Here is a 26,556-nt window from a genome sequence, read left to right as displayed (position 1 = left end):
AAAAAAAAAGATGACGCATGATATTTTTCCCAGAGGTCGTTAATTCATTAGCCTAACAAGGTTCTAATCAATTAGACAAAGGTTAATTAATTCCCAGTTTCTCTGTTATTGCATGTTCAGCTCTCTGTTTAAAAAATGATGTCAAGTGGAATCTTACCCTCTTTACCATCATACAGAGCAAAAACCACTTCTCTGTTTATTTAATAGCATGCAGGGTGCCACTGCTAAAGCTTATTTTATATACAACTGTAGTTTGCATGAACCATTTGCCATATACTTTTCTGTTGTCTTTGCTGTAGAGTTGCCACAAAATCATACAATTTGTGTGCATTTCATATCCCCAGAAAAAACGTAATACATGGATAAAAAAAACCGCAGGTAAAACATGGTCTCATTTAATGAGGTTCATATCGATGCTTCTGCAAGAGATGATGTATGTGGGCAGTGCAGCTGTGGCTCCAGTGAAAGGAGACATGTTGAATTGTGTTCATTTTAGTTTCTTGCTTCAGTAATGCCTTTTTGCTGTATAAGATGCTTGTCTGTAATGCAGCGCTCTGTTATACTGCATCTCTTTATATTATATTATATTTATATTACATTATAATATTGATGGTTTCTATTGCCGTGCTGTTATAATGATGGTATTAAGAGGTGGATTGATTTGTGTAGGATCCCACTGAAGGCTTGGATGTAAAATGTACAGCCTGACACTGTACTTCAGTCATTATCGTGTGGCAAGGCTAGCACTAACCTTAACCTTTTTGTTACTTTAATTTTTTTCTGAAATTATTATGAATTTGTAAACCAGGAAACATATTCCAGGAAATTATCTCTCACAGTGCAAATGGAAACATTAATGTACATTATTACCTTACTGGCATTTTTAGAACAATTAAGTGAACAAAAACCAGACACGTTTATTCCAGGGTTTACATGAAACCTACGTACAAGCTACTCCTTAAACATCAGCTAACAGGCAGGAAATAACCCCCACCTGTATATTTCTCCCTTACATATCAGCAGCTGAGCGTTTTAATGAATAGCTGGTTAACAAGCTATGATTCACTTAGCTAAAGTTAATTAGTCCCCCCGCTATCCAGAAAGATGCATGTTCAGCTCCTGGGGCGAAAGTGCCCCTATTTTTGGTGAAATATCTTTTATTGACAGTACCGTAATTAATATAACCTTAGGGAGCTGATTTGGATCTGCCTGAATCAGTTCAGTATCCTGAGATATAAGGATTGGACATATTGGACCTAAAGAGGTGGGCTCAGATGTACGCAATGAAAAACAAGAGGCATCTGAGATGAGGAACGTTTAAAACCTGGTGGTTCTTCAGAAAGCACTAGCATTAGAAATAGAGGCATTAGATTTAATAATGATGATAGCCAATACAACTGTTACAATAATTAAAAAGGCACCAACAGGTCAGTTGACAGGTGTCGCCATGGTTTTATATGTAATCCTGGTGCTGCTTGGAATTCTGGGAAATGCCTTGGTGATTTTGGTGGTGGGGAATAGTATTATCCGAGAGCTTGGAGGTGGACGCAACTCTGACATGATCCTGGTCAACATGGCTTTATCTAACCTGCTAGTGTCGGTGATGAGGAACACCTTGCTGGTCACCTCAGACTTTGGACTTGAGGTACAAAAGGACTTTTTGTATGGAGTTATTAACTGGTTATTGTAATCTTGTATTGACATCAATGGTGTTTTAAAACTTTGGGGACTAAATGTTATTACCAAATTTTATCTGAATACTCTTGTTTTATAGTTATTTGCATTGGTGGATGAAGTACACAATCTATGTAGTTGGGTTTACATATTTCACTTGAGTAAAAGTACAAAAGTATTTGCCTTCAAATGTACTTAAGTATCCAAAGAACTATGATTATTATTGTTATAATTTTTGTTAGAAGATTCATAATCAACTCAGTTTATGTTAAAAAACTCTGTTACACTCAGCACACCAATCTATATTAATAGAATATTAATAAGTCAAACTTTAGTCAAAATGATCATGAGCCAAAAACTTTATGTTCAATTACTTTAAAGTCAGAAATATCTTCTATCATTTATTCCTCTCAAAATGTTCTGCTTGCTGTTGAACTGATGCTGAACTGTATGAGCTTGCTAAGTACATACCGCCAAGTAGGAATCGAAACAAGTTCAAAACGTTCGCAAAATGTAGTTGAGTTAAAAGTATGTTATTTGACTGTGAAATATAGTGAAGTTAAAGTCTTCTCAAATGGAAATACTTTAGTACAGTACAGATACACGAAAAAGCTACTTAAGTACAATGAATTACATTTACATTGTTACTGTCCACTGGTTATTAGCTTATAGAGCATTTAATGTATCTTAAATACAAAATGTACACACTTAAAATGTATTACATTGCAAAGACAATCATACATGCCTTTGTGAAATAAACAGTCAGTCGTGTACTGTAGCATTCTTAGTTTTCTGGTTCATCATCCTAGGCAGACAAAGAAGGATCTGGGCAAGTGTGGCTGCTTGTAGTAAGACTGCAGATTGATATTACACACAAATGACTTAATGAAATCAGTGAAGCTATTTCGCTGTGCTACAAAAAGGGGTAGTCATTTGATCAGCTACAGTATGCCAGAGGTGGCAAAAGTACACACATCCTTTACTTAAGTAGAAGTACAGATACTCATGTTTTAAAATACTCTGGTAAAAGTTGAAGTACTGATTAAACTTTTTTACTTAAGTGAAAGTAAAGAAGTCTTGGCTCTGACATGTACTTAAGTAAAAAGTAGTTATTACTTCTACCTGTTTTAGCTGTTAACTGGACCTCACATCATATTAATATTAGATAGATAGATAGATAGATAGATAGATAGATAGATAGATAGATAGATAGACAGACAGACAGACAGACAGACAGACAGACAGACAGACAGACAGACAGACAGACAGACAGACAGATAGATAGATAGATAGATAGATAGATAGATAGATAGATGGATGGATGTGATAGCCTAGTGGGTTAATGTCAGGGTCCCAACGAGGATGAGTTTGATTCCTGGTTGAGCTGGTTGCTGTGTTGGTAAATAAAACTTCTGGACCTTGTCCCCTCTGAAAACATTTCAATTCTGTCCTTTCTGTGTTGGATTGATTTCCTGGTCTTTAATGAAAGGTAACTCCACCAAAAAAAGGCACTTCTGTGGTAGCTCAGTGGGTTAAGGCTTGTGCCTGAACATGGTCCTTAATATAGTCCACGCTGGTGATAAGGTTTCAAAGCCAGTCCTACATTCCTTCTTTCTTATTGCACTGGCATGAAACAAAGTATTTACCCTCCAAAAAGCACACATGCTTTTCAGAAGTGGTCGCTCAGTGGTTTAAGGCTTGTGCCTCATCTAAACATGCTTCCCAGTCTGATCTCTTCCATGGTTCAGTGGGTTAAGGCTGGTACCTCGCTGATGGTGAGGATCAGGGTTTGAATCCTGCTTTCTGCCTGCTAGTTGCGATGTAGGTTATGTTCCTGTTTCCTAAATCTTTCTTTAGCTTTATATTCTTGTGTTGATGGTTTAAAGGTAGATATACCTGCTCTAAACAACCTTCCTGGCCTGTCTTCCCTGATAGTTCATTGGGTTAAATCAGGTTTCTTGCTTTTGGTGTGGTTCAGGGTTCGAATCCTGCTTTCTGTCTGCCAGTCACGATCAGGATTCACTTCCTACATCTTTCTTTAGCGATATTTTTTTGTTTTTAATGGGTTGAAAAGAAAGATAGACCTGCCCTCGCCTGTCCTCACCAATGGTTCAATGGGTTAAGTTTGGTGTCTCGCTAGTGGTGGGGATCATGGTTCGAATCCTGCTTTCTTCCTGTTATTTACAATGTGGGTTAAACTTTTGCTACTTACATCTGTATTCGCTTCCTACATCTTTCTTTACCGTTAAATTCTTGTGTTGATGGTTTGATAAGAATGATAGACCTGCTCTAATCAAGCTTCCTATCCTGTTTTTTTCTGATGCCTTAGTGGGTTAAGGCTGGTACTTTGCTAATGTTGGTGGTCAGGGTTCAAACGTGGCTTTCTGTCTGCTAGTCATGAGGAAGGTTAAATTCCTGATTCCTACATCTTCATATTCTTGTTTTAATGGGTTAAAAAGAAAGATAGACCTGCTCTAAACAAGCTTCCCAGCTTATCCTTCCTGATGGTTCAGTGGGTTAACGCTGGTTCCTTGCTAATGGTGTGAATTAGGGTTTGAATCCTGCTAGTCACGTCATGGTTTTGCTTCCTATGTCTGTCTTTAGCATTATATTCTTGTGTTGATGCTTTGTAAGAAAAGATAGACCTGCTCTAAACAATCGTTGCAGCCGGTCCTTCCCGATGGTTCAGTGGGTTAAGACTGGTATTTCGCTGCTGGTGGGGTTCAGGGTTCGAATCCTGCTTTCTGTGTTTCTGGCTGGTCTGAATTTCTTGCTTTGAAGCCTGAAACAAACGATAAACCCCCCAAAAAAAGAAGGTGTGTTGTGGGACCTGATGGCTTTGTGATAAAAGCCTTACCTCTGAGCTCAAAGGTTGCTGGTTCGAATCTGGCTTGTCCCCACACTGGGTAAGCTGTGTGGAAAGTAGTGTCTGGTGAGCAGTGAGGTGGTTGACTGTAAACAAAGGCTGTGAAGACCTGCTGCTTCACAGCCTCAGAAAAAGTGAGGGTGATAGGTTTTTGGCAGAATTTTCCCCTATATATGCAAAACTAAGTCGATACTTTTTTGAACATTTTTGCTTCATAACCCCCTGTTTTCAGCTACTCAGACACCGGGGGGGCAGATGCCCGGATATTGCCCCCCTGCTTCAGGATACGCCCTCCGAAACCACACCCAACCTTCCACGGAGCCATTTCTTACACCTTCCACACTCTTAACTTTGAGCCCTGGCCGGGGTTTGAACCGGCAACCTCTCAACACAGAGGTAAAGCTCTTCCAATTGAGCCACAGGATCTCCTGCAAGAACTTGATTTTTAGGATGTCTTTTGGTTCTTTTAAAAAACTTTTTAAACAATTTAAAGGAAAGCTAAGGGGTAGGAATCGAACCGGGTGAGTCAGATAGCAGTGACCACTTCACTGACCATTACACCAACACAGGAGGGGCAATCTAGCCTTTGCTTATTGGACTCTTGGCTTTTCTATAGTTAGGAGACCAGTGTTTTCTCTTAGTTAATGATGTAGAGGGTCAAAACTTCTCTTTCCTGTACATTCTCTCGAAGTCTATGAGAAGTGACTCAGGTACAAGAACCACATCTCCAACACCTGCACCACTGATATACCATGATTTGCCAGCAACCAATTTTATTGATCTTTTATTGTTCTGTTTTTGAAAACTTCTTATAATGTTCAATATGAAACTAGAGGTAAAAATCGAACCAGGGAAGTCTTTCATCATAGATGACTAATGGCATTACTTCAAAACTCCAAACTTTGTTGGACGTGTAACTAAGCAGTTAGAGCCTTTGCTATATTTCCACACGGACAGTTAATGAGGCGATACCAGAGAAAATGCACCTCTTCAAGTCAAGTCAGGAAGCTTATATATATAAAATATAAGCAATGACAGGAAATCGGTTGTTCGGCTGAAATCGGCATGCAGTGAAAATAAAAAAATTATATTTCACCAAATCAATGGATTAAAACTAAAGTAACAAGTCTGTTTTGAAAATGTAAGAAGTAAAAAGTACAGATATTTGTGTAAAAATGTAATGAGTAAAAGTAAAAAGTTGTCTGAAAAATAAATAGTGGAGTAAAATACTGATACCAGAAAAATCTACTCAAGTACAGTAACAAAGTATTTGTAGTCCATTACTTCCCACCTCTGCAGTATGCCAAGTAAAAGTCAAGTCAAGTCAAGTTTATTTCTATAGCACTTTTCACAAAAGACATTGTCTCAAAGCAGATTTACAGAATTTAACAGTTAGGGTGAATGGTGTGTATTTATCCCTGATGAGCAGCCATGGCGACTGTGGCAAGGAAAAACTCCCTTAGATGTTATGAGGAAGAAACCTTGAGAGGAACCAGACTCAAAAGGGGAACCCATCCTCATTTGGGTGATATCAAGAGTGTGATTATAGTCTTTATACAATCCAGAACACTGGAGAGTGAGAACTAACATGAGCACTGGAGTGTAAGATTATGAGTAATGATCTTTCTACAGTCTTATACAGTCATTTGCGGTTATAAAACCAGGAGCAACTGAGCAACTCATAAAATAGCTCAACATTTGCGATCATCACAGATCCAACACCAGCTTCTCCATGCCAGAGCCTTTAAACATTCAAGGAGGTCCAGTGTCAAAACTCTACATGAAGTGGGATACGGTACTGGTACGTCTCTAGATGGTTCGAGATGTTTGCGGGGTCGGCATCTTTTTAAGAGGTCCACAATCTTTATAAGGTAAAAGATACTCAGCAATCATAAAAGCATTTGTTTGTTTCCTCCTACTGCAAGGCTGCACTCCCAATCTGCTCATTTGGGTTCGAGAATAACAAGTTTAGAGAATGTGACTTAGTCATTCCCTGAACATCAAAGAAATTTTGCCTAATCGCGACTTTTTTTCTCGCAATTCTAAGATTTTTCCTGCCATTTCTTTTTATTTATTTCTCGAATTCTGACTTTTTGCTTGCAATTTTGACTATTTCTCTCAATGCTAACTTTTTTCTCGCAATTCTGCCTTTTTTCATTCGAATTGTGACTTTATTTCTCGCAAACTTTTTTAAGACAATCTGTCAGCATCACCCCCTCTGTAGGGCCAAGTAAAATGTGCTACAATCAATAGATCGATCTGTGAAGCAATGAATACAATCATATAGGACTTTTTAGGTGTGGTTTACAAAACTGCACTGTCCCATACATGGAATGAGTAGATGCAGCTATTGTAGCCCTAGCTCCAGTCTGCTATGTAAACTTATAGTCACTAAATTTATACATTGCAACTGTATAACCTTTATATCTCTGTAACGCTGGTCCAATGTCCATTGTTAAACGGGGCTATACAAATAAAACGAACTGATTTGAAAAAAAATGAACTGAATTGAACTGTGAGCTAGCTTTGCAATGGTGTAACACATTCTCCATCTCTTGTTTTTCTTTTCTTTTTATCTGAAGGTGATACTCAGTAAGGACTGGTGTCAGTTCCTGATGGGCGTGTGGGTGTGGCTTCGTGCAGTCAATGTTTGGTCAACGCTTTTTCTCAGTGCCTTCCATTTCTACACTCTGAAAAGGGTAGGACCTCCCATCGCTAGTCTAAACCCATCACGTGGTCCTCCCAAAGCCCTACTAATGTGCTTCGTTCTCATTTGGGCTCTTAATCTGCTCTACTCAGCCCCTGCTTTTGTGTACTCCACAAATGGAGGCAAGAACGCCAGTGAGGTGAGAAACTAAAAAATATATATTTAGCGGATGTAAAAAAAAAAAATTGACAAATCACTAGATTCATATTGTTTCCCTACAGACCCTGATGTTAGTGAGCAGTACAACCCGTCCATTACTGGGCTGCTTATGGGATTTTCCTTCCACTTATAGTGGGCTTGCATTCGCCACTACTTCCATGGTGATCCATGAGGTCATCCCTATCGTCCTCATGAGCACCACCAACCTGGGCTCGCTCCTCATACTATACGCACATGGAAATGCACATAAGGCTGCCAATAGGATTGAGGATGGTCCCATACTACGCAGGGTACCAGCAGAGAGACGTGCAGCCAAGGTTACGCATCTACTGCTTTTTATATAACCGCCATTATTTAAAAAATATTCTATGCACCTGCTCATTGACTATTTGACTTGTGTGAAGAAGTTAGGTTACTGTTAACATCTTGTAGATGATCATTTTTGAATTATAACACTGCCAAAAATGGTTAATTAGGATTTCAGTTCTTAACTTAAATCTTACTTCTGAAATAATTCCCATTATTTGTCCAAACACTTCAGCATTTTCAAATGCTTTGAATGAACGGTCAGAGAGCGCACTAGTCAGATCTCGCAAACCACATCTGTAGCAAACTGCGCAAGCTCTAATATATTCCTGTGGATTTAATATCTGTTTTCTCATTGCAAAATAAGTGACAGAGGAGAAAACATTAGTTTACATTAATATTAAATCCCCAGGAAAAAAAAAATCACAAAAATGTAGGGAAAATCCAGGGTCATTTTACGAGGGTAATATCGATGCTTCTGCTAGAGATGATGTATGCGGGTGGTGCAGCTGTGGCTACAGTGAAAGAAGACATGTTCAATTGTGTTCATTGGTTTAAATAATAGCATTCATTCTCACTGTATAAGATTGCTGTCTGTGATGCAGCGCTCTGTTATACTGCTTTTCTCTACAATATTGATGATGTCTATAATGATTGTATTAAGAAGTGGATTGATTCAGGCAGGACACCACTTAAGGCCTTGGTGTGAAATGCACAGCCAGATTTCCTAATATCTAACAAGATACAAAAATGAGAATGTTAAATGTGAAAATTGATTAGGGCTCAAAAATATTAATAAATAAGCAACTCAGTAACAGGTCATCAAAAACTAAAACTTTATATAAGAATGTCAAATCATCTACAGAGCAGATGAAGTAGTTCACATTAAAAAGCATGAGAAGCAGGGTCTCTTTCTGCAATTTCTCACTGTTTCACTGTACCAGATTCTACCCCTTTTATGAACTGCCACCAATTTTTCCATTTCTGCGAATGACCTTGTATTTTATTTTCATCAGAAGCAGAAAAAAACGAATTGGCGTGTCTTTTTACTTATTCATCGTATTGCTACTATTCCAACTGCCACCTCCATTTTACTGTAGTGCCTAAAGTGTTAGTACATGTTTCTCTGCCACCTACTGGTCATTTACGATTCTGCAACATTGATGAAGTCACTCTGGTCAACCTCCGTTGTTAAGTCAAAACATTTTAACAGATACTTCATTACTGTACTTAAGTAGATTTTTTCTGGTATCAGTATTTTACTTCACTATTAATTTTTCAGGCAACTTAATATTTTCACTCATTACATAATCCATGTGGTGACATGTTTATGGCGAAAACACGAACATACCCATCTGAAACTCTGTGGTACTGTTTAAAATTTGCAGTTAACAAACAACATCTAATCAAGCAGAAGTACCTAAACAGTGTACAATGCTGGAAGTACCTCAAGAGAAAGTAGTACTGCTGCAAAAGCTGGTTCTAACAACTAAGGAGTTTTTAATAAGGGCAGATGCCCTGGTCCAAAACAACTTACAATAGAGCAGTTAAAGGCGTTGCTTAAGGGCCCAGCAGATGCACTTTGGTGGTGCTGGGATTTAAACTTGTGACCTTCCAATCTAGAGTCCAATGCCATATCCACAGTGCTACAACATCTGCAATTGGAGTTTGTAATCCAGATTTATCTGATTAAGAAACCAAATGTATCCTGCATTTATGTATTTAATTGTGTAATGTTCTCCTTCTCTCTAGGTTATTCTTAGCTTGATTATTTTGTTCATTATTTCCTGGGGTGCCAGTGTCCTCTCTGTGAACTACTTTAACTACAACCGTGGTGCCTCATCTGCATACATGCTGGTTGTTGCACGATTCTCCAACAGTGGCTTTATTGCCTTCTCCCCGATCATACTGGCTGTAGGACACCGCAAAATCAGAGAGGTCCTAAAGTCTATCATCAAGTAAAGACATATTTTTGTGCCTTAAACATGATGGTATGTTAAATTATTTTTTTTCTAGAAACATACACAGTTAAGAAAAATATGATGTCACATCTTCCAAGGACATTTTGATACCAAACCCTGCCCCCAATTCCTCATATCTTCCTCCATGCCTCCATAATCACTTCCTATCAGGTATATAAAAAACACATAATCCAAGCAGACTGTTACCACTGATAACAACAATCTCAACTGCAGATGGTCTGAACCTCTTCCTTGAAAACTCAGACATTGTTTGAGAATGTAAAGTCCCAGCAAAACACAGGTCAAATCATGACATTACATGAGATTGCACTATTGATCTTCTGAGAAGAACATAGCCTTTCTTTATTTCAAATACAAATACAGTGCAGCCTCAATAATCGCGGGGGTTACGTTTTATGACCTCTCGCGAGTAACAAAAATGGCGAGGTTTCGACTCTTCTTTCAATGGTTCCTTTTTCAAGGGGAATTGTCCATGTACTGTAGTGTACACTCAACAAGATTTGTGAATTACTTGCCATAAATGTTTTATTTACTACTTTAAATGAATAATACAATAATGAAATGTCACTCCATCCATTCTCGCGGCTTCTCCGATCTTAAATTAGATTTTTCACGAGTTGCTCTCATGAAAATGAAAAGTCGCCAACTATCGAGGTCACGAGTGTCAAGGTTCCGCTGTATATAAGTAAAACACTTTGAATGACTTTCCGAACAGCTAGTGATTTTATTTTATGGAAAAGAAGGTGCCTTTGACTCAGCATCAATTACTGTCAAGGTCAAAGGTTTAAACACACCTTCTCTTTCAGTGGTGTTTATTCATTTATATTTTCAACATTATTACATCATTTTTAAAATCACATTAATACTGAAGACATTCAAACTATGTGAGAACCTGTATGGAATTATTCCGTAAACAAAACAACAAGAATATGTTTTATATTCACTTTTTACAATTGGTTTTGTGTCAAAGCAGCTTTACACCGATTAAAGGTTGTATAAAAGCATGTGTAAATGTATTGCCTTTTTATTTGTTCCTCATAATTGTTTATCACTGATGAGCAAACCAATACAAATAATACAAATAATGAATGTTGAACAAATGACAATAAAATGCACTTGTTATATTGTTAAATTGTTAACGTTATATTGAAAAAAATCAAGGAAACGTTAAAAGCCTTTTGTTTATCAAGTGTTTGTTTTTAATTCAATTAAAAGGGTGTGATCCTTGTTCTTGCGTGTGCCGAACACCCTATCCCTTAAAATACACCTTCAGTCTTTCACCCACTTTAATACATTTATGCAGACACATTTGTTAACGTATTAGTCTTCCGACAAGGTTAGAATCCAAGGTTAATTAATTCCCAGTTTCGCTGTTAATGCGTGCTCAGCAGGATTGACGTCAACTGGAAATACAAAACAAGAATGATGGTGAAGAAGGCCTTGCTGAAGATAATTAGATGCATGTAATGTAAATGCATTTGTGTGAGGTGAAAATCAAATGACACACACATTCATAGCAACCTGCAAGAACACAGAACCTTGGACCATTTTTGATAGATGCAGGACGGGAACTGCAGAACGGGAACATCACACTTGAGCTGCAGCTTTGGAGATGCTCTGACCCAGTCGTTTAGACATCACAATGTCTCAAACTCGCTCAAATCCTTACGTCAACTTTGCGGACAAAAATTCCATTTGACTCACTGACAGTATAAAGAGCAGGTTGGTGATTAATTAGCTGTTAACAAGCTGTGTTTCAATTAGCCAAATTAATTCATCCCTCATTACGAATGATGCAAGCTCAGCTCTTGGGATAAAGGTTTCTTTCTTTTTGATGAAATCACTTGCATGCACAGAACCTAGGGGATCTGATTCTAACCTTATTGAGTTCACTATCTTCCATCAGAGCTAAAGACACAACTGGGATCAAATTTAGGCAATGAGAAACAGGAAGCGTCATCCTTAGATAAGGACCATTAAGTAGTACAATGATTACGAGTAGTCCTGCAGGGAAGACTGGCTTCAGGAGTAAAGGCGTTACCTCTAAGTCACAGGAGCAGATTTATTATTTATCATAAGGATGATAGCCAATAGAACTGTGACATTAATTAAAAAGCCACCAACAGGTCAGTTGGCAGGGGGTCCTCATGGTTTTTAGTTAATCCTGGTGCTGCTTGGCATGATGGGAAATACCCTTGTGATTTCCATGGTAGGGACCGGTATTATCCAAGAGCCTGGAGGTGGACGCAACTCCTACATGATCCTGGTCAACGTGGCTTTATCCAGCTTGCTAGTGTCGGTGATGAGGAACATCTTGCTTGTCACCTCAGATTTTGGACTTGAGGTACAAGAGAAATGTGTGTGTGTGTGTGTGTGTGTGTGTGTGTGTGTGTGTGTGTGTGTGTGTGTGTGTGTGTGTGTGTGTGTGTGTGACGTGGAGTGAGGTTAAAATCATTATTACAGGGAAAAAATAAGACCTAGAATGTTCTTGTGGAGGCAGATCTTGATTGAAGAAGGAATGCTACAAAAGATAAGCAGCAATTTTTGAGAGAAGATTTACAGTTTCTCTCAGTTGTTTTGGAGCATTTCACAAACAATATCGGCAAAATATTAAGTCATGTTGTCAGTATGATGCCGCACAGTTTTAGTGTTTTTGTTAGCCAACAGGGTGCGGGTGGAAATGGGACTACTGTAGGCCAAAGGAGGAGAAGAAGAGGAGGAAGACATCTACAGAGACAGCACGGAAAGGACAAGTGGAAGAGAGTGGCGGTTTGGGTGGGCACTTTAAATGTTGGTAAATACTATGACTGGTAAAGGGAAAGAGGTAGCTGATATGATGGAGAGGAGAAAGGTTGTCCGCAAGTGGATTGTGAGATAGAGGAGAAGGAAAAATTCTGGAGTGAGTTGGATGAAGTGGTAGAAGGTAAACCTAGGAATGAAAGATTAGTGATTGGGGCAGACTTTAATGGGCATGTTGGTGATTGGAACAAAGATAATAAGGAGGTGATGGTAGGTATGGTCTTAAAGAGAGGAATGTGGAATAGCAGATGGTGGTAGATTTTGCTAAAAGGATGGAAATGGCAGTGGTGAACACTTATTTTAAGAAGAAGGAGGATCATAGGGTGATGTATAAGAGTGGAGGAAGGTGCACACAGGTGGACTATGTTCTATGTAGGAGATGCAACCTGAAGGAAATTGGAAACTGTAAGGTGTTGGCAGGGAACAGTGTAGCTAGACAGCATCGGATGGTGGTCTGTAAGATGGTTTCAGAGGTGAAGAAGGAGAGGAGGAAAGTGAGGACTGAAAGAATACTTAAATAGTAAAAAGTAAGGGAGGAGTGTAGTGAGAGATTCAGGGAAGAGGTCAGAGAGGGGCTTGGTGGTGGTGAAGAGGTGTTGGATGATTGGGCAACTACTGCAGAGGTGATGAGGGAAACAGCTAGAAAGGTACTTGGTGTGACATCTGGAAATAGAAAGGAAGACAAAGAGACATGGTGGTGGAATGAGGAAGTGCAGGAGAGCATAAGGAGAAAGAGGTTGGAGAAACAGAATTGTGATTGTCAGAGACATGAGCAAAGTAGGCAGGAGATCAAGGAGATGCCGCAGGAGGTCAAGAGGGATGTGGAGAAAGCTAAGGAAAAGGCATATGAGGAGCTGTAGGAGAAGTTGGACATTAAAGGATTTGTAGCGATTGGCCAGGCAGAGGATGCAGATGGAAATGTGTGGACTAGCGAGGAGAGTGTGTTGAGAAGGTGGAGGGAGAATTTTAAGCAGCTGATGAATGAGGAAAATGAGAAAGAGAGAGAGAGAAGTTTGGATGATGTGGAGATGGACTGTGTGTTAGAGAAGTGAAGAAAAGAGTGCAGGCAGGGTGGAGTGGGTGGAGAAGAGTGATAGCAGGAGTGATTTGTGATAGAAGAGTATCTGTAAGAGTGAAAGGGAAAGTTTATAGGACTGTGGTGAGACCTGTGATGTTGTAGGTTTAGAGACAGTGGTATTGAGTAAAAGACAGGAGGTGGAGCTGGAGGTAGCAGAGCTGAAGATGTTGAGGTTTTCGTTGGGAGTGATGAGGATGGACAGGATTAGAAACAAGTTTATTAGAGGGACAGCGCATGTAGGACGGTTGGGGACAAAGTGAGAGAGGCGAGATTGAGATGGTTTGGACATGTGCAGAGGAAGGACATGGGGTATATCGGTAGGAGAATGCTGAGGATGGAGCCAGCAGGAAGGAGGAAAAAAGGAAGACCAAAGAGTAGGTTCATGAATGTGGTGAAGGAAGACATGCAGGTAGTTGGTTTGAAAGAGGCAGATGAAGAGGAGAGAGTAGATTGGAGACGGTTGATCTGCTATAGCGCCCCCCTAATGGGAGCAGCCGAAAGAAAAAGTTTAAAGAATATAATTTCTGACCTGAGAAACACTCCAAGCAACTGAGAAAAACTGTTAACACGAAACAAATCAGTACAAATACATGTTGGCTAAAGGATGCTCGATCCATGTCAAACCCTTATACTTGTGCACATATCTGTGATGATATAGTTTTGTTATTTATGATAACGTTTCCCCATTTAATTATGTTAGTTGCTTGGATCACAACAAACTAGAGTGATAGTCAAAAGAGTTTTTTTTTAGAAAAAGAAAGTTCCTTCAATGCAAAGAGATGCCCTTGTTATTATTACTTACTATTTCAGTTTTCAGATTCTCAGATTACCCCTATAAACTACTATACAAGTAACAACTACAACTTATCACTAGTGAGACCTATAGGTTACAAAAAGTTTGACAAGAAAAGAAATAATAATTTTTATTATTTGTTCAAAGTAGAGTTACAACCACAAAGGATTGAAAAGACAATATATTTGACAATACTGTAACACATCTACTTGCCTCTTTCTTTTGTTACTTACCTACTAATAATCTTAAATTTTTTTCTGAAGGTGATACTCAGTAAGGACTGGTGTCAGTTCCTGATGGGCATGTGGGTGTGGCTTCGTTTAGTCAATGTTTGGTCAACGTTTTTTCTCAGTGCCTTCCATTTTTACTCTTTGAAAAATGTAGGACCTCCCATCGCTAGTCTAAACCAATCACGTGGTCCCCCCCCAAAGCCCTAATAATGTGCTTTGGGCTGATTTGGATGCTCAATCTCTTCTACTTAGCCCCTGCTTTTGTGTTCTCCACAAATGGAGGCAAGAACGACAGTGAGGTGAGAAGCAAAAAAAATCGATTTATATTCATCAATTCTCTTCAATTATATTCAATTTGTGCACGAAATATTATTTAGTAGTCAATGATCAATGTTTGACTAATAAAAACTGTATAAGACTGTTAAGAGGGGATTTCTCACTCTCTGGTGTTTGTAATGTTTTAATAATTTCCAATCACACTCTTGGTGTCACTCAAATACAGAGGTGGGAAGTAACGGACTACAAATACTTTGTTACTGTACTTAAGTAGATTTTTCTGGTATCAGTATTTTACTCCACTATTTATTTTTCTGTCAACTTTTTACTTTTACTCATTACATTTTTACACAAATATCTGTACTTTTTACTTCTTACATTTGTAAAACAGACTCGTTACTTTACTTTTAATCCATTGATTTGGTGAAATATTATTTTTTTATTATTTTATTTTTTTTCGCGTTCAATCCACTGGTGTATAAAGTCCTGACTCTCACTCACCACAGAAGGCAGTAAGAAGTTTGGGGTTAATGTGGATGAGACAGAGGGAGTCAGTGATGTAAACATGACTGAGAACAGACACATTCCTGATCATCATCATCTTTTCTCTGCTTGTGTTCTATATGTGGATCTTCAGCCTGCACACATTCATTAGGTAACAACATTTTTTATTAGTTTTGTATTAATATATATATATATATTTGGCTGTCAAAATTAAAATTATTTTAAACGGCACGAACTTTTTTCCTTTCTTTACAAAGATATAAAATAAATAAATTACCTCCAGATAAAAATATTTTTAATCAGTAAACTTTTGTTTTATTTCTGAGTCTCAAATCAAACACCAAAATCCTGCCATGATTCTCACAATTTACCCTCTGGGTGGCGTTTTGTGGGTTTTTCCCTCATAATGGCGACACAAACTTTGTTTACTGTCTCGATTGATCGTACAGATAAAAACAATACATCATTTAAATCTGTAAAATGTCTATAATTTTATATATATATAAGCTTCCTGACTTGACTTGAAGAGGTGCATTTTCTCCGGTATCACCTCATTAACTGTCCGTGTGGAAACATAGCAAAGGCTCTAAATGATGTCCACACGTCTCTGCACTGATTTAGCCTTTATATTTAATCACTGTACATATGCTTACATACATATCACATGCTGTACATATGATACATGTTGAACACCTCCAAGCTGCCAGTTTTGGGCACCTGAGCAAGCCCTTAACTCACTACTGCTCATTTAGTAAATGAGATCATTAATAGTCGCTCGGGATAAACACTTCCAACAGGAAGTGGCTATATCTCGCTATCTTTGTCTCTCTCTATTGTCTCTATCTAATTGTCTCTGTGTCTCTTTTAGTAAATGTTTCTGTCTCACTGTATATGTCTCTCTATTGCTGTCTCTCTATTTGTTTCTCACTCTTTCTAAAGCTGTGTCTGTGTCTCTTTGTCTTTGTCTTTGTCTCTGTCTTTCCTGCTTATTTACATGTCTAACAAAGTTTTGAGTTTTGAAGTAATGCCATTAGTGATCTATGATGAAAGACTTCCCTGGTTCGATTCTTACCTCTAGTTTCATATTGAACATCATAAGAAGTTTTTAAAAACAGAACAATGAAAGATCATTAAAATTTGTTGCTGGCAAATCATGGTATATCAGTGGTGCAGGTGTTGGAGATGTGGTTCTTGTACCTGAGTCACTTCTCATAGACTTTGAGTTACTGAGAGAATGTACAGGAAGTACCATCATGATCTAAAACACTGGTCTCCTAACTATAGAAAAGCCAAGAGTCCAATAAGCAAAGGTTAGTTTGCCTCTCCTGTGTTGGTGTAATAGTCAGTGAAGTGGTCGCTGCTATCTGACTCACCCGGTTTGATTCCTACCCCTTAGCTTTCCTTTAAATTGTTTAAAAAGTTTTTAAAAAGAACCAAAAAAGGTCCTAAAAATCAGGTTCTTGCAGGAAATCCTGTGGCTCAATTGGAAGAGCTTTACCTCTGGGTTGAGAGGTTGCCGGTTCAAACCCGGCCAGGACTCAAAGTTAGGAGTGTGGAAGGTTCTGGTGGCCGTAGTGCGGAAGGTGTCAGAAATGGCTGCGTGGAAGGTTGGATGTGGTTTCGGAGGGTGTATCCTGATGCAGGGGGGCAATACCCCGGCATCTGCCCCCCCGGTGTCTGAGTAGCTGAAAACAGGCGGTTATGAAGCAAAAACGGTCAAAAAAGTATCGACTTAGTTTTGCATATATAGGGAAAAATTCTGCCAAAAACCTAGCACCCTCACTTTTTCTGAGGCTGTGAAGCAGCAGGTCTTTACAGCCTTAGTTTACAGTTAACTACCTCATTGCTCACAACAGACTACTTTCCACACAGCTTACCCAGTGTGGGGATAAGCCAGATTCGAACCAGCAGCCTCTGAGCTCAGAGGCAAGGCTTTTATCACAAAGCCATCAAGTCCCACAACACACCTTCTTTTTTGGGGGGGTTTATCATTTGTTTGAGGCTTCAAAGCAAGAAATTTAGACCAGACAGAAACCAGGATTCGAACCATGAACCCCACCAACAGCGAAATACCAGTCTTAACCCACTGAACCATCAGGAAGGACCGCGTGCGCTGATTGTTTAGAGCAGTTCTATCTTTTCTTACAAAGCATCAACACAAGAATATAATGCTAAAGACAGACATAGTAAGCAAACCCATGAAGTGACTTGCAGGGACAAAGCAGGATTCGAACCCTGATTCACACCATTAGCAAGGCACCAGCATTAACCCACTGAACCATCAGAAAGGACAAGCTGGGAGGCTTGTTTAGAGCAGGTCTATCTTTCTTTTTAACCCATCAAAACAAGAATATGAAGATGTAGGAATCAGGAATTTAACCTACCTCATGACTAGCAGACAGAAAGCCACGTTTGAACCCTGACCACCAACATTAGCAAAGTACCAGCCTTAACCCACTAAGCTATCAGAAAAACATAGGATGGGAAGCTTGATTAGAGCAGGTCTATCATTCTTTTCAAACCATCAAAACAAGAATTTAAAAGAAAGATGTAGGAAGCGAATACAGATGTAAGTAGCACAAGTTAAACCCACATTGTAAATAACAGGAAGAAAGCAGGATTTGAACCATGATCCCCACCACTAGCGAGGTACCAACCTTAAACCATTGAACCATTGGTGAGGACAGGCTAGGAAGCATATTTAGAGCAGGTCTATCTTTCTTTTTAACCCATTAAAAACAAAAATATATCGCTAAAGAAAGATGTAGGAAGTGAATCCTGATCATGACTGGCAGACAGAAAGCAGGATTCGAACCCTGAACCCCACCAAAAGCAAGAAACCTGATTTAACCCACTGAACCATCAGGGAAGACAGGCCAGGAAGGTTGTTTAGAGCAGGTCTATCTACCTTTAAACCATCAACCCAAGAAAAGAAAGCTAAAGAAAGATTTAGGAAACATAACCGACATCGCAACTAGCAGGACTCAAAGCCTGATCCTCACCATCAGCGAGGTACCAGCCTTAACCCACTGAACCATGGAAGAGATCAGACTGGGAAGCATGTTTAGATGAGGCACAAGCCTTAAACCACTGGGCGACCACTGCTGAAAAGCATGTGTGCTTTTTGGAGGGTTCATACTTTATTTCATTCCAGTGCAGTAAGAAAGAAGGAATGTAGGACTGTCTTTGAAACCTTATCACCAGCGTGGACTATATTAAGTACCATGTTCAGGCACAAGCCTTAACCCACTGAGCTACCACAGAAGTGCCTTTTTTTTGTGGAGTTATCTTTCATTAAATACCCGGAAATCAAGAAATTAATCCAACACAGAAAGGACAGAATTGAAATGTTTTCAGAGGGGACAAGGTCCAGAAGTTTTATTTACCAACACAGCAACCACCAGCTCGACCAGGAATCAAACTGTTAAACTCATCCTTGTGTGGATACTGACATTAACCCACTAGGCTATCACATCTATCTATCTATCTATCTATCTATCTATCTATCTATCTATCTATCTATCTATCTATCTATCTATCTATCTATCTATCTATCTATCTATCTATCTATCTATCTATCTATCTATCTATCTATCTATCTATGATGTGAGGTCCAGTTAACAGCTAAAACATGTAGAAGTAATAACTACTTTTTACTTAAGTACATGTCAGAGCCAAGACTTCTTTACTTTCACTTAAGTAAAAAAAAAAAAGTTTAATCAGTACTTCAACTTTTACCAGAGTATTTTAAAACATGAGTATCTGTACTTCTACTTAAGTAAAGGATGTGTGTACTTTTGCCACCTTTGTTCAAATGAGAATGGGTTCTCCTTTGGGCTCTGGTTCCTTTCAAAGTTGTCTTGTATAGTCTGTCTAAAAACAAATGTATACTGTTATTTATGTCTGTACTTTTGAGAGTCACTAACAGCCGGAACCAAATTTCTTGTGTCCAATAAACTTGATTCTGATCAATTTAAATCAATTTGTTTAAAGATACAATCAATTTAAAGTTATTTTTGTTTTATAATTCTTACATTCTGCAAAGCTGCTTTAAGACAATGTCCATTGTGAAAAGCACTACAGAAATGACCTTAAATTGAATTAAAAAAAAATTAATAAATAAGAAGACAAAGATATTAAAAACTCACTAGACCTCATTTTGTTCCCCTACAGACCCTGATGTTCCTGAGCAGTACAACCCATCCATTACTGGGCTGCTTGTGGGATTTTCCTTACACTTATAGTTAGATTGCATTTGCCTCCACTTCCATGGTGTTCCATGAGGTCATCCTTATAAGCACCACCAACCTGGGCTTGCTTCCCTTACTGTACGCACATGGAAACGCACATAAGGTTGCCAATTGGAGTGAGGATGCTCCCATACTATGCAGGGTACCAGCAGAGAGACGTGCAGCCAAGGTTGCACATCTATTACCTGTCCATTAACTGTTAACATAAAGCTTCTGCTAAAACTAAGCCTTATATTTATTCCTCTTCATACCTTTATTATGCTTTCCTTCTCTTTATGTCATTCTTAGCTTGATCATTTTGTTCATCATTTCCTGGGGTGCCAGTGTCATCTTTGTGAACTATTTTAACCACGGCCGTGGCCCCTCGTCTGCATACCTGTTGGTTTCTGCATGGTTTTTCAACATTGGATTTATTGCCTTCTCCCCATCATACTGACTGTAGGACACCGCAGACTCCATCAGGTCCTATAGTCTTTCGTCAAGTAAAACCAAGACGTTTACTATGCATACAAGCATATCTTATAGCCTCTATAATATATTTTTTTCATTTGTTTACTCATTTATTTGTTCAATTTTTTTGTTTGTTTTTTATTTATCTCATTATAGAACAGTGTTCCACTGAGAGCCATATTTTATTTGTGATTTCTATAGAAATATGTAATACCAGTTCCCATGTCATCAGGTGCGCTGTTTAAGTGGAAATGTGTTGAATTAATTAAACTAAAACATGGACAAATTTATTAACTGGTTCATTCAGTTTTAAAACTACTCTAGGCTTTTGTCATTTTTACACATTCATGTGTAGCAGAACCGGGGCAAAAAAAGAGAAATGCAATGCATATGGGCAGTCGCAAGGAGTGGGGATGCCATAGTGCCAAAATCTTGAAAAGCTTAAATGTTCAAGAGTAAAAAAGGAAATGTCTAATTTACATTTTATTAATCATTTTTAATTAGTTCATTTGAAAAAAGTTATTTTATTATTGTCATTACCTATAAACAATTCACAGACATGGTCAGGTGACCAAAAAGGTGTCCTAGGGCACCAAACGGGGCAGGGAATTATCACCTTATAAAATGTTATTCAAACTTCAAATAATTTTAAATACAAATAATTTCAAATAATTTTCTAATTTAGCACAGCCAGCACAGACAACACAGACATCAAAACAAACAGGACAGTTAGAACAGACAGCTCAAACATCACAGTCAGAATAAACCGACAGTCAGAGCACACATCACAGTCAGAACAAACATCACAGATATAAATGGCAGGAACAAAAAAGACAGTTAACACAGTCAGCAATGACAACAGACAACACAGACGTCACAGTCAGAACAAACAACACAGTCAGAACAAACATCACAGTCAGAACAAACAGCACAGTCAGAACAAAAAATACAGTCAAAACAAACACAGTCAGAACAAACAACACAGTCAGAACAAACAGCACAGTCAGAACAAACAATACAGTCAAAACAAACACAGTCAGAACAAGCAACACAGTCAGAACAAACATCACAGTCAGAACAAACAACACAGTCAGAACAAACAGAACAGTCAGAACAAACAGCACAGTCAGAACAAACAATACAGTCAAAACAAACACAGTCAGAACAAACAGCACAGTCAGAACAAACAACACAGTCAGAACAAACAGCAAAGTCAAAACAAACACAGTCAGGACAAACAGCAAAGTCAAAACAAACACAGTCAGAACAAACACAGTCAGAACAAACAACACAGTCAAAACAAACACAATCAGAACAAACAACACAGTCAGAACAAACACAGTCAGAACAAACAACACAGTCAGAACAAACAACACAGTCAAAATAAACACAGTAAAAACAAAAAACACAGTCAGAACAAATAGCACAGTCAGCATAGACATCATAGTCAAAACAAACATCACAGACATCACAATCATAACAAAAAGGACAGTCAGCAGTAAGCACTGACATCACAGTCAGAACAAATAATTTTGTTTTATAATAAATTCAATTTTCATAGCACAATAAATGTACTGGATTACTGATTGTAGACTGTAAAATACTGATTACTGGTTCCATCTGTTTTGTTTGTCCAATCCTATATATTTTCTTGGGCCCATTCCCTTTTTCATTCTCTATGCTTGTACTGGTCATCTAAGGATTCTCTTATGAAGATCTTATGCTGGCTGAGATACAAATGGCTGAATAACTCTGGAGTAGCATTACTCCTTTTACACATGAAGGGGATCTATCCATATACATTAACAGTATTAGTGCCTGTGTGAGTTTAAGAGGCTTAATGCATTAATGCTGCTTTACTGCGTTACCGAATACCTGCCGCCTTGCATGAAGATTGCATTCCTGTTTCACTTGCCGGTTGTCATAAGCAACAGACAAGCGTTCTACTTTAAAATGTAATTAACAAGAGAAGGCACTGGCACTTATTCATTTAATGAACCCTCTATGATTACCTATGTTGCTTAAACAGGTTCTCATTGTTCCATTGTAAAACTCGATATTCTTTCACCTTTTTGTATTTTCTACCTTTCCCAATTGATTCTTTATCAGTTTACTGTGAACTGACTAAAGTCTGACTGAGGGGATTCCTGTCACCACAGCAAACTGTTTCTTGGGAAATAAAAGCTCCTGTCTGCCGCACAAGATTAAATGACCAGGTTCAGAGGTGAGGATGTATAGAAAGGCTACATTATTACATGCTAGAGGGGTCTGCTGGTCATCTTGCCAAGATTTCTATTAGCCAGATTTGTGTTCTATGACTCTCCAGCTTCTTGCAGGCCTGCCTGCTCCAGAACAATAGCCCTCTGTAGTGTGATGAAACCATAGCAGCTTTGGAGCCTATCTTGGGTGATGAGATTAGATCCAAAATCCTTGGTGCTGGTTCCATCCAGTTTGGCTGAGGTTAGGGGTCACCCCCTGAGGTTATGTCTTCGCTGTTCACAGAGAGTTTGGTGCGCTAAATTGATAGAATTGGGGGGACAAGAAATGTGTTACTTGGAATCCCCAGACTTGGCATATACTTAGATTACACACAAGTACAACATGCTGGGAATACAAGACACTCAGTAAGAAATAAGTCTATACTGGCACACATTTCGTCCCGGGCCTGTCTCTGGATGGTGTTCTCTTTGACTGGAGCCCACTCTTTGCAGCTGGGGATGGTTTCACATCAATGGCCTTGGAATCCATGAAAGTACAGATCATTGAGGATGGATTTAGACTCTACATAATGTCAACAGTCTGCTTTACTGACTCAGGACTCAGTATACAGTTTGCATTTGATCATCACTGCACACCTCAACAACTTTATGAACTCTAACAGTGGCCACCAACTTGCTGATTAAGGACAAACCTAGACTTATAATAACATTCTTATTCATTCTTTATTCTGCATTATCTGCGTAAAGTTGCTTTGAGACAAATGTATTTAAGTGAATTTAATTTACTAAACCCATACACTAAAACCATACATTAAACCTATTTATTTACTAATATGGAATACTTAAACCAATAACTAAACCAATAAACTAATTCCATATACTAAAACACAATTACTAAACAAATACACTAAACCCATATACTAAACCCAATTACTAAACCATTAAACGAATCACATGTACTAAAACCTATATACTAGTCTCAATTAGTAAACAAATACACTAATCCCATATACTAAACCCAATTTCCAATCCCATGAACTAAGATTATATGATAAACCCAGTTACTAGGCCCATATACTATGCCCATATTTTAAAACCCATATACTTAGCTCATGTCCTAAACCTGTAAACTAAGCTCATATACTTAACCCACACACTAAGCTCATATACTAATACTAATCCCAATTGCACTAAGATTATATACTAATCCCATATACTAAACCCAAATACTAAACCAATACACTAGTAAGATATATTAAACCCATATACTCGACCCAATTACTAAACCCATACTCTAAACCCAATTATTTAAGACAATTAATAAACCAATGCACTAAACCCGTATACTAAACTCAAGTACTAAACAAATATAACCCAATTTTTGTTATGAGGTCACTGTTATTAAACACCTTATTACATTATTTAATCACTAGACTCAATTATAAGACAAATGTTGTGTCTAGACAGGGTTAAATACATGCCAAAAAAAACCACCCTGTGAAATACGTGTAAATGAAAACCTGTATGTTAGGTGAAGGTAAACCTTTTCTCACAGATATCAGCTACAAGACCAGAGCAGACACTGAAAACCTTCTACACTGTAAATTAAGGGGTAATATATCAGAAAAGTGTCTCATGGCTTTCCTCACCTTTTTGACTCTTTGGGAAAGTGGGTCACTGTAGACTGGGGCATGTACTGCATTTCCAGGGGTGGGGAGGTGGGGGGTCAGGCTTCAATGGCTGTCTATATTTGTAAATCTTCTCTGGTTCTTCTGTATGTCTGTGGTTGTGGTGAGATGACTGGCCACCTGTACTGACTGGAAAATTAGCATTGCTTAGGCTGGCATGGGCTTTTTGTTTATGGGCAGTTAAATGACTTTTGTCTGAGGTTCTTCTCCTCGTCCTCCTCTAACTCCTGCCTTTTTTGAGCACTAGGCTTGGACATCCAAGGTCAACTGATATATAATATGAGTTTAAGCCCCTGCTGTGAGGACCATTTAGGGGCACATGTGGAAATGTATTTCACTGAGAAGAGGTCAAATGATCTCACCTGCTGGTTTATTCAAAACATTTAATATGTAGTGGCTTTTTTTTGTTCATGGACCAACTTTGAGATTATTTCTGTGTTCTGATAACATTTACCATCAACTGCAGTAGGGATGTTAAGATTCATCGAGGCAAATCAGCATAAAAGTTGTGATGGGACGAGTTAAAAAAACTGTGCATCGGACACAAGTTGGCATTTTTGCACAGGTAAAAAAAAAATATATTTTTAATATAATTATTAGTAGATGCGCTATACTTTTATTATTTAGAAAGTGACAATAATTTGTGACCAATCTTAGATACTGTATGTAGGTTAATATCTCCTCACTAAACTGTTTCTTGAGCACGTTCTCTCAGCACCACTGCTGCTACATGAATATGATGTTTCACAACACTGCAGAGACGGGAAGTGTCCTGAGAGTCACATACAATAGAATATAGATTAACATGGCAGAGGTAGAGCTGCATCTTTCTGGAGACAGAACAGGAAAATAGCGTCTGGTTTTTGTAATATTTTTTCTTTCTTTTGTTTTTGTTTTTTGTACTACTTAGGCTTGTTTGTGAAAGGGCCATGCATTAGAAGTCAGACGACACTTCAGTAAATTGATGATTTGCTGTCTGTCTAACCCAAAGAAATAAAAATGTACTATCTGTACCATATTGTATAGCATCAGATTTTTTTTCCATTGCATCCTATTGCATTGAATCGTAATAGGAGTGAATCGGATCATATCGCATCAGTAGCTGCTTTATATGTTTCTATAATGTATCATAACGTTGGCTATTCATCAAGATGCGAAGCTTATCAGTTATGGAAATGCACATGCACAAGTGTTTATCAAACATACATATGCAGTAAGTCTACTCAGCCAACAATGGGACAATGGGCGAAAGTACACACATCCTTTACTTAAGTAGAAGTACAGATACTCATGTTTTAAAATACTCTGGTAAAAGTTGAAGTACTGATTACACATTTTTACTTAAGTGAAAGTAAAGAAGTCTTGGCTCTGACATGTACTTAAGTAAAAAGTAGTTATTACTTCTACATGTTTTAGCTGTTAACTGGACCTCACATCATAGATAGATAGATAGATAGATGTGATAGCCTAGTGGGTTAATGTCAGAGTTTAACAGTTTGATTCCTGGTCGAGCTGGTGGTTGCTTTGTTGGTAAATAAAACTTCTGGACCTTGTCCCCTCTGAAAACATTTCAATTCTGTCCTTTCTGTGTTGGATTAATTTCTTGATTTCCTGGTCTTTAATGAAAGGTAACTCCACCAAAAAAAGGCACTTCTGTGGTAGCTCAGTGGGTTAAGGCTTGTGCCTGAACATGGTACTTAATATAGTCCACGCTGGTGATAAGGTTTCAAAGCCAGTCCTACATGCCTTCTTTCTTACTGCACTGGCATGAAACAAAGTATTAACCCTCCAAAAAGCACACATGCTTTTCAGAAGTGGTCGCTCAGTGGTTTAAGGCTTGTGCCTCATCTAAACATGCTTCCCAGTCTGATCTCTTCCATGGTTCAATGGGTTAAGGCTGGTGCCTCGCTGATGGTGAGGATCAGGGTTTGAATCCTGCTAGTTGCGATGTAGGTTATGTTTCTGCGTCCTAAATCTTTCTTTAGCTTTATATTCTTGTGTTGATGGTTTAAAGGTAGATAGACCTGCTTTAAACAACCTTCCCGGTCTGTCTTCCCTGATGGTTCAGTGGGTTAAATCAGATTTCTTGCTTTTGGTGGGGTTCAGTGTTCGAATCCTGCTTTCTGTCTGCCAGCCATGATCAGGATTCACTGTCTACATCTTTCTTTAGCGATATATTTTTGTTTATAATGGGTTGAAAAGAAAGATAGACCTGCCCTAGCCTGTCCTCACCAATGGTTCAATGGGTTAAGTTTGGTGTCTCGCTAGTGGTGGGGATCATGGTTCGAATCCTGCTTTCTTCCTGTTATTTACAATGTGGGTTCAACTTGTGCTACTTACATCTGTATTCGCTTCCTACATCTTTCTTTACCGTTAAATTCTTGTGTTGATGGTTTAAAAAGAATGATAGACCTGCTCTAATCAAGCTTCCCATCCTATGTTTTTCTGATGGCTTATTGGGTTAAGGCTGGTACTTTGCTAATGTTGGTGGTCAGGGTTCAAACGTGGCTTTCTGTCTGCTAGTCATGAGGTAGGTTAAATTCCTGATTCCTGCATCTTCATATTCTTGTTTTGA

The 26,556-nt window shown here is 38.4% G+C and overlaps 2 protein-coding genes across 2 annotated transcripts; both read left to right on the top strand.

Moving 5' to 3' along the window:
* Positions 1–1,195: 1,195 nt before the first annotated feature.
* On the top strand, positions 1,196–9,674 carry LOC310716474 (olfactory receptor class A-like protein 4; the record flags this gene model as incomplete). The annotated part of the gene is made up of 4 exons (XM_083523804.1): positions 1,196–1,645; positions 7,123–7,386; positions 7,469–7,723; positions 9,465–9,674. The coding sequence occupies exons 1-4, from the start codon at positions 1,379–1,381 to the stop codon at positions 9,672–9,674; spliced, it is 996 nt and encodes a 331-aa protein (XP_083379930.1). The 5' UTR covers positions 1,196–1,378.
* Positions 9,675–11,876: 2,202 nt separating this feature from the next.
* On the top strand, positions 11,877–20,146 carry LOC310716623 (olfactory receptor class A-like protein 4; the record flags this gene model as incomplete). Its single annotated transcript, XM_083523906.1, has 6 exons — positions 11,877–12,038; positions 14,628–14,763; positions 14,796–14,893; positions 19,548–19,617; positions 19,673–19,793; positions 19,913–20,146. The coding sequence occupies 6 exons, from the start codon at positions 11,877–11,879 to the stop codon at positions 20,058–20,060; spliced, it is 735 nt and encodes a 244-aa protein (XP_083380032.1). The 3' UTR covers positions 20,061–20,146.
* Between the last annotated feature and the right edge of the window lie 6,410 nt (positions 20,147–26,556).

Source organism: Silurus aristotelis, assembly GCF_946808225.1.
Source record: "Silurus aristotelis genome assembly, chromosome: 21".
NCBI lineage: Eukaryota > Metazoa > Chordata > Actinopteri > Siluriformes > Siluridae > Silurus > Silurus aristotelis.
This window is presented reverse-complemented; position numbering and strand designations above follow the sequence as displayed.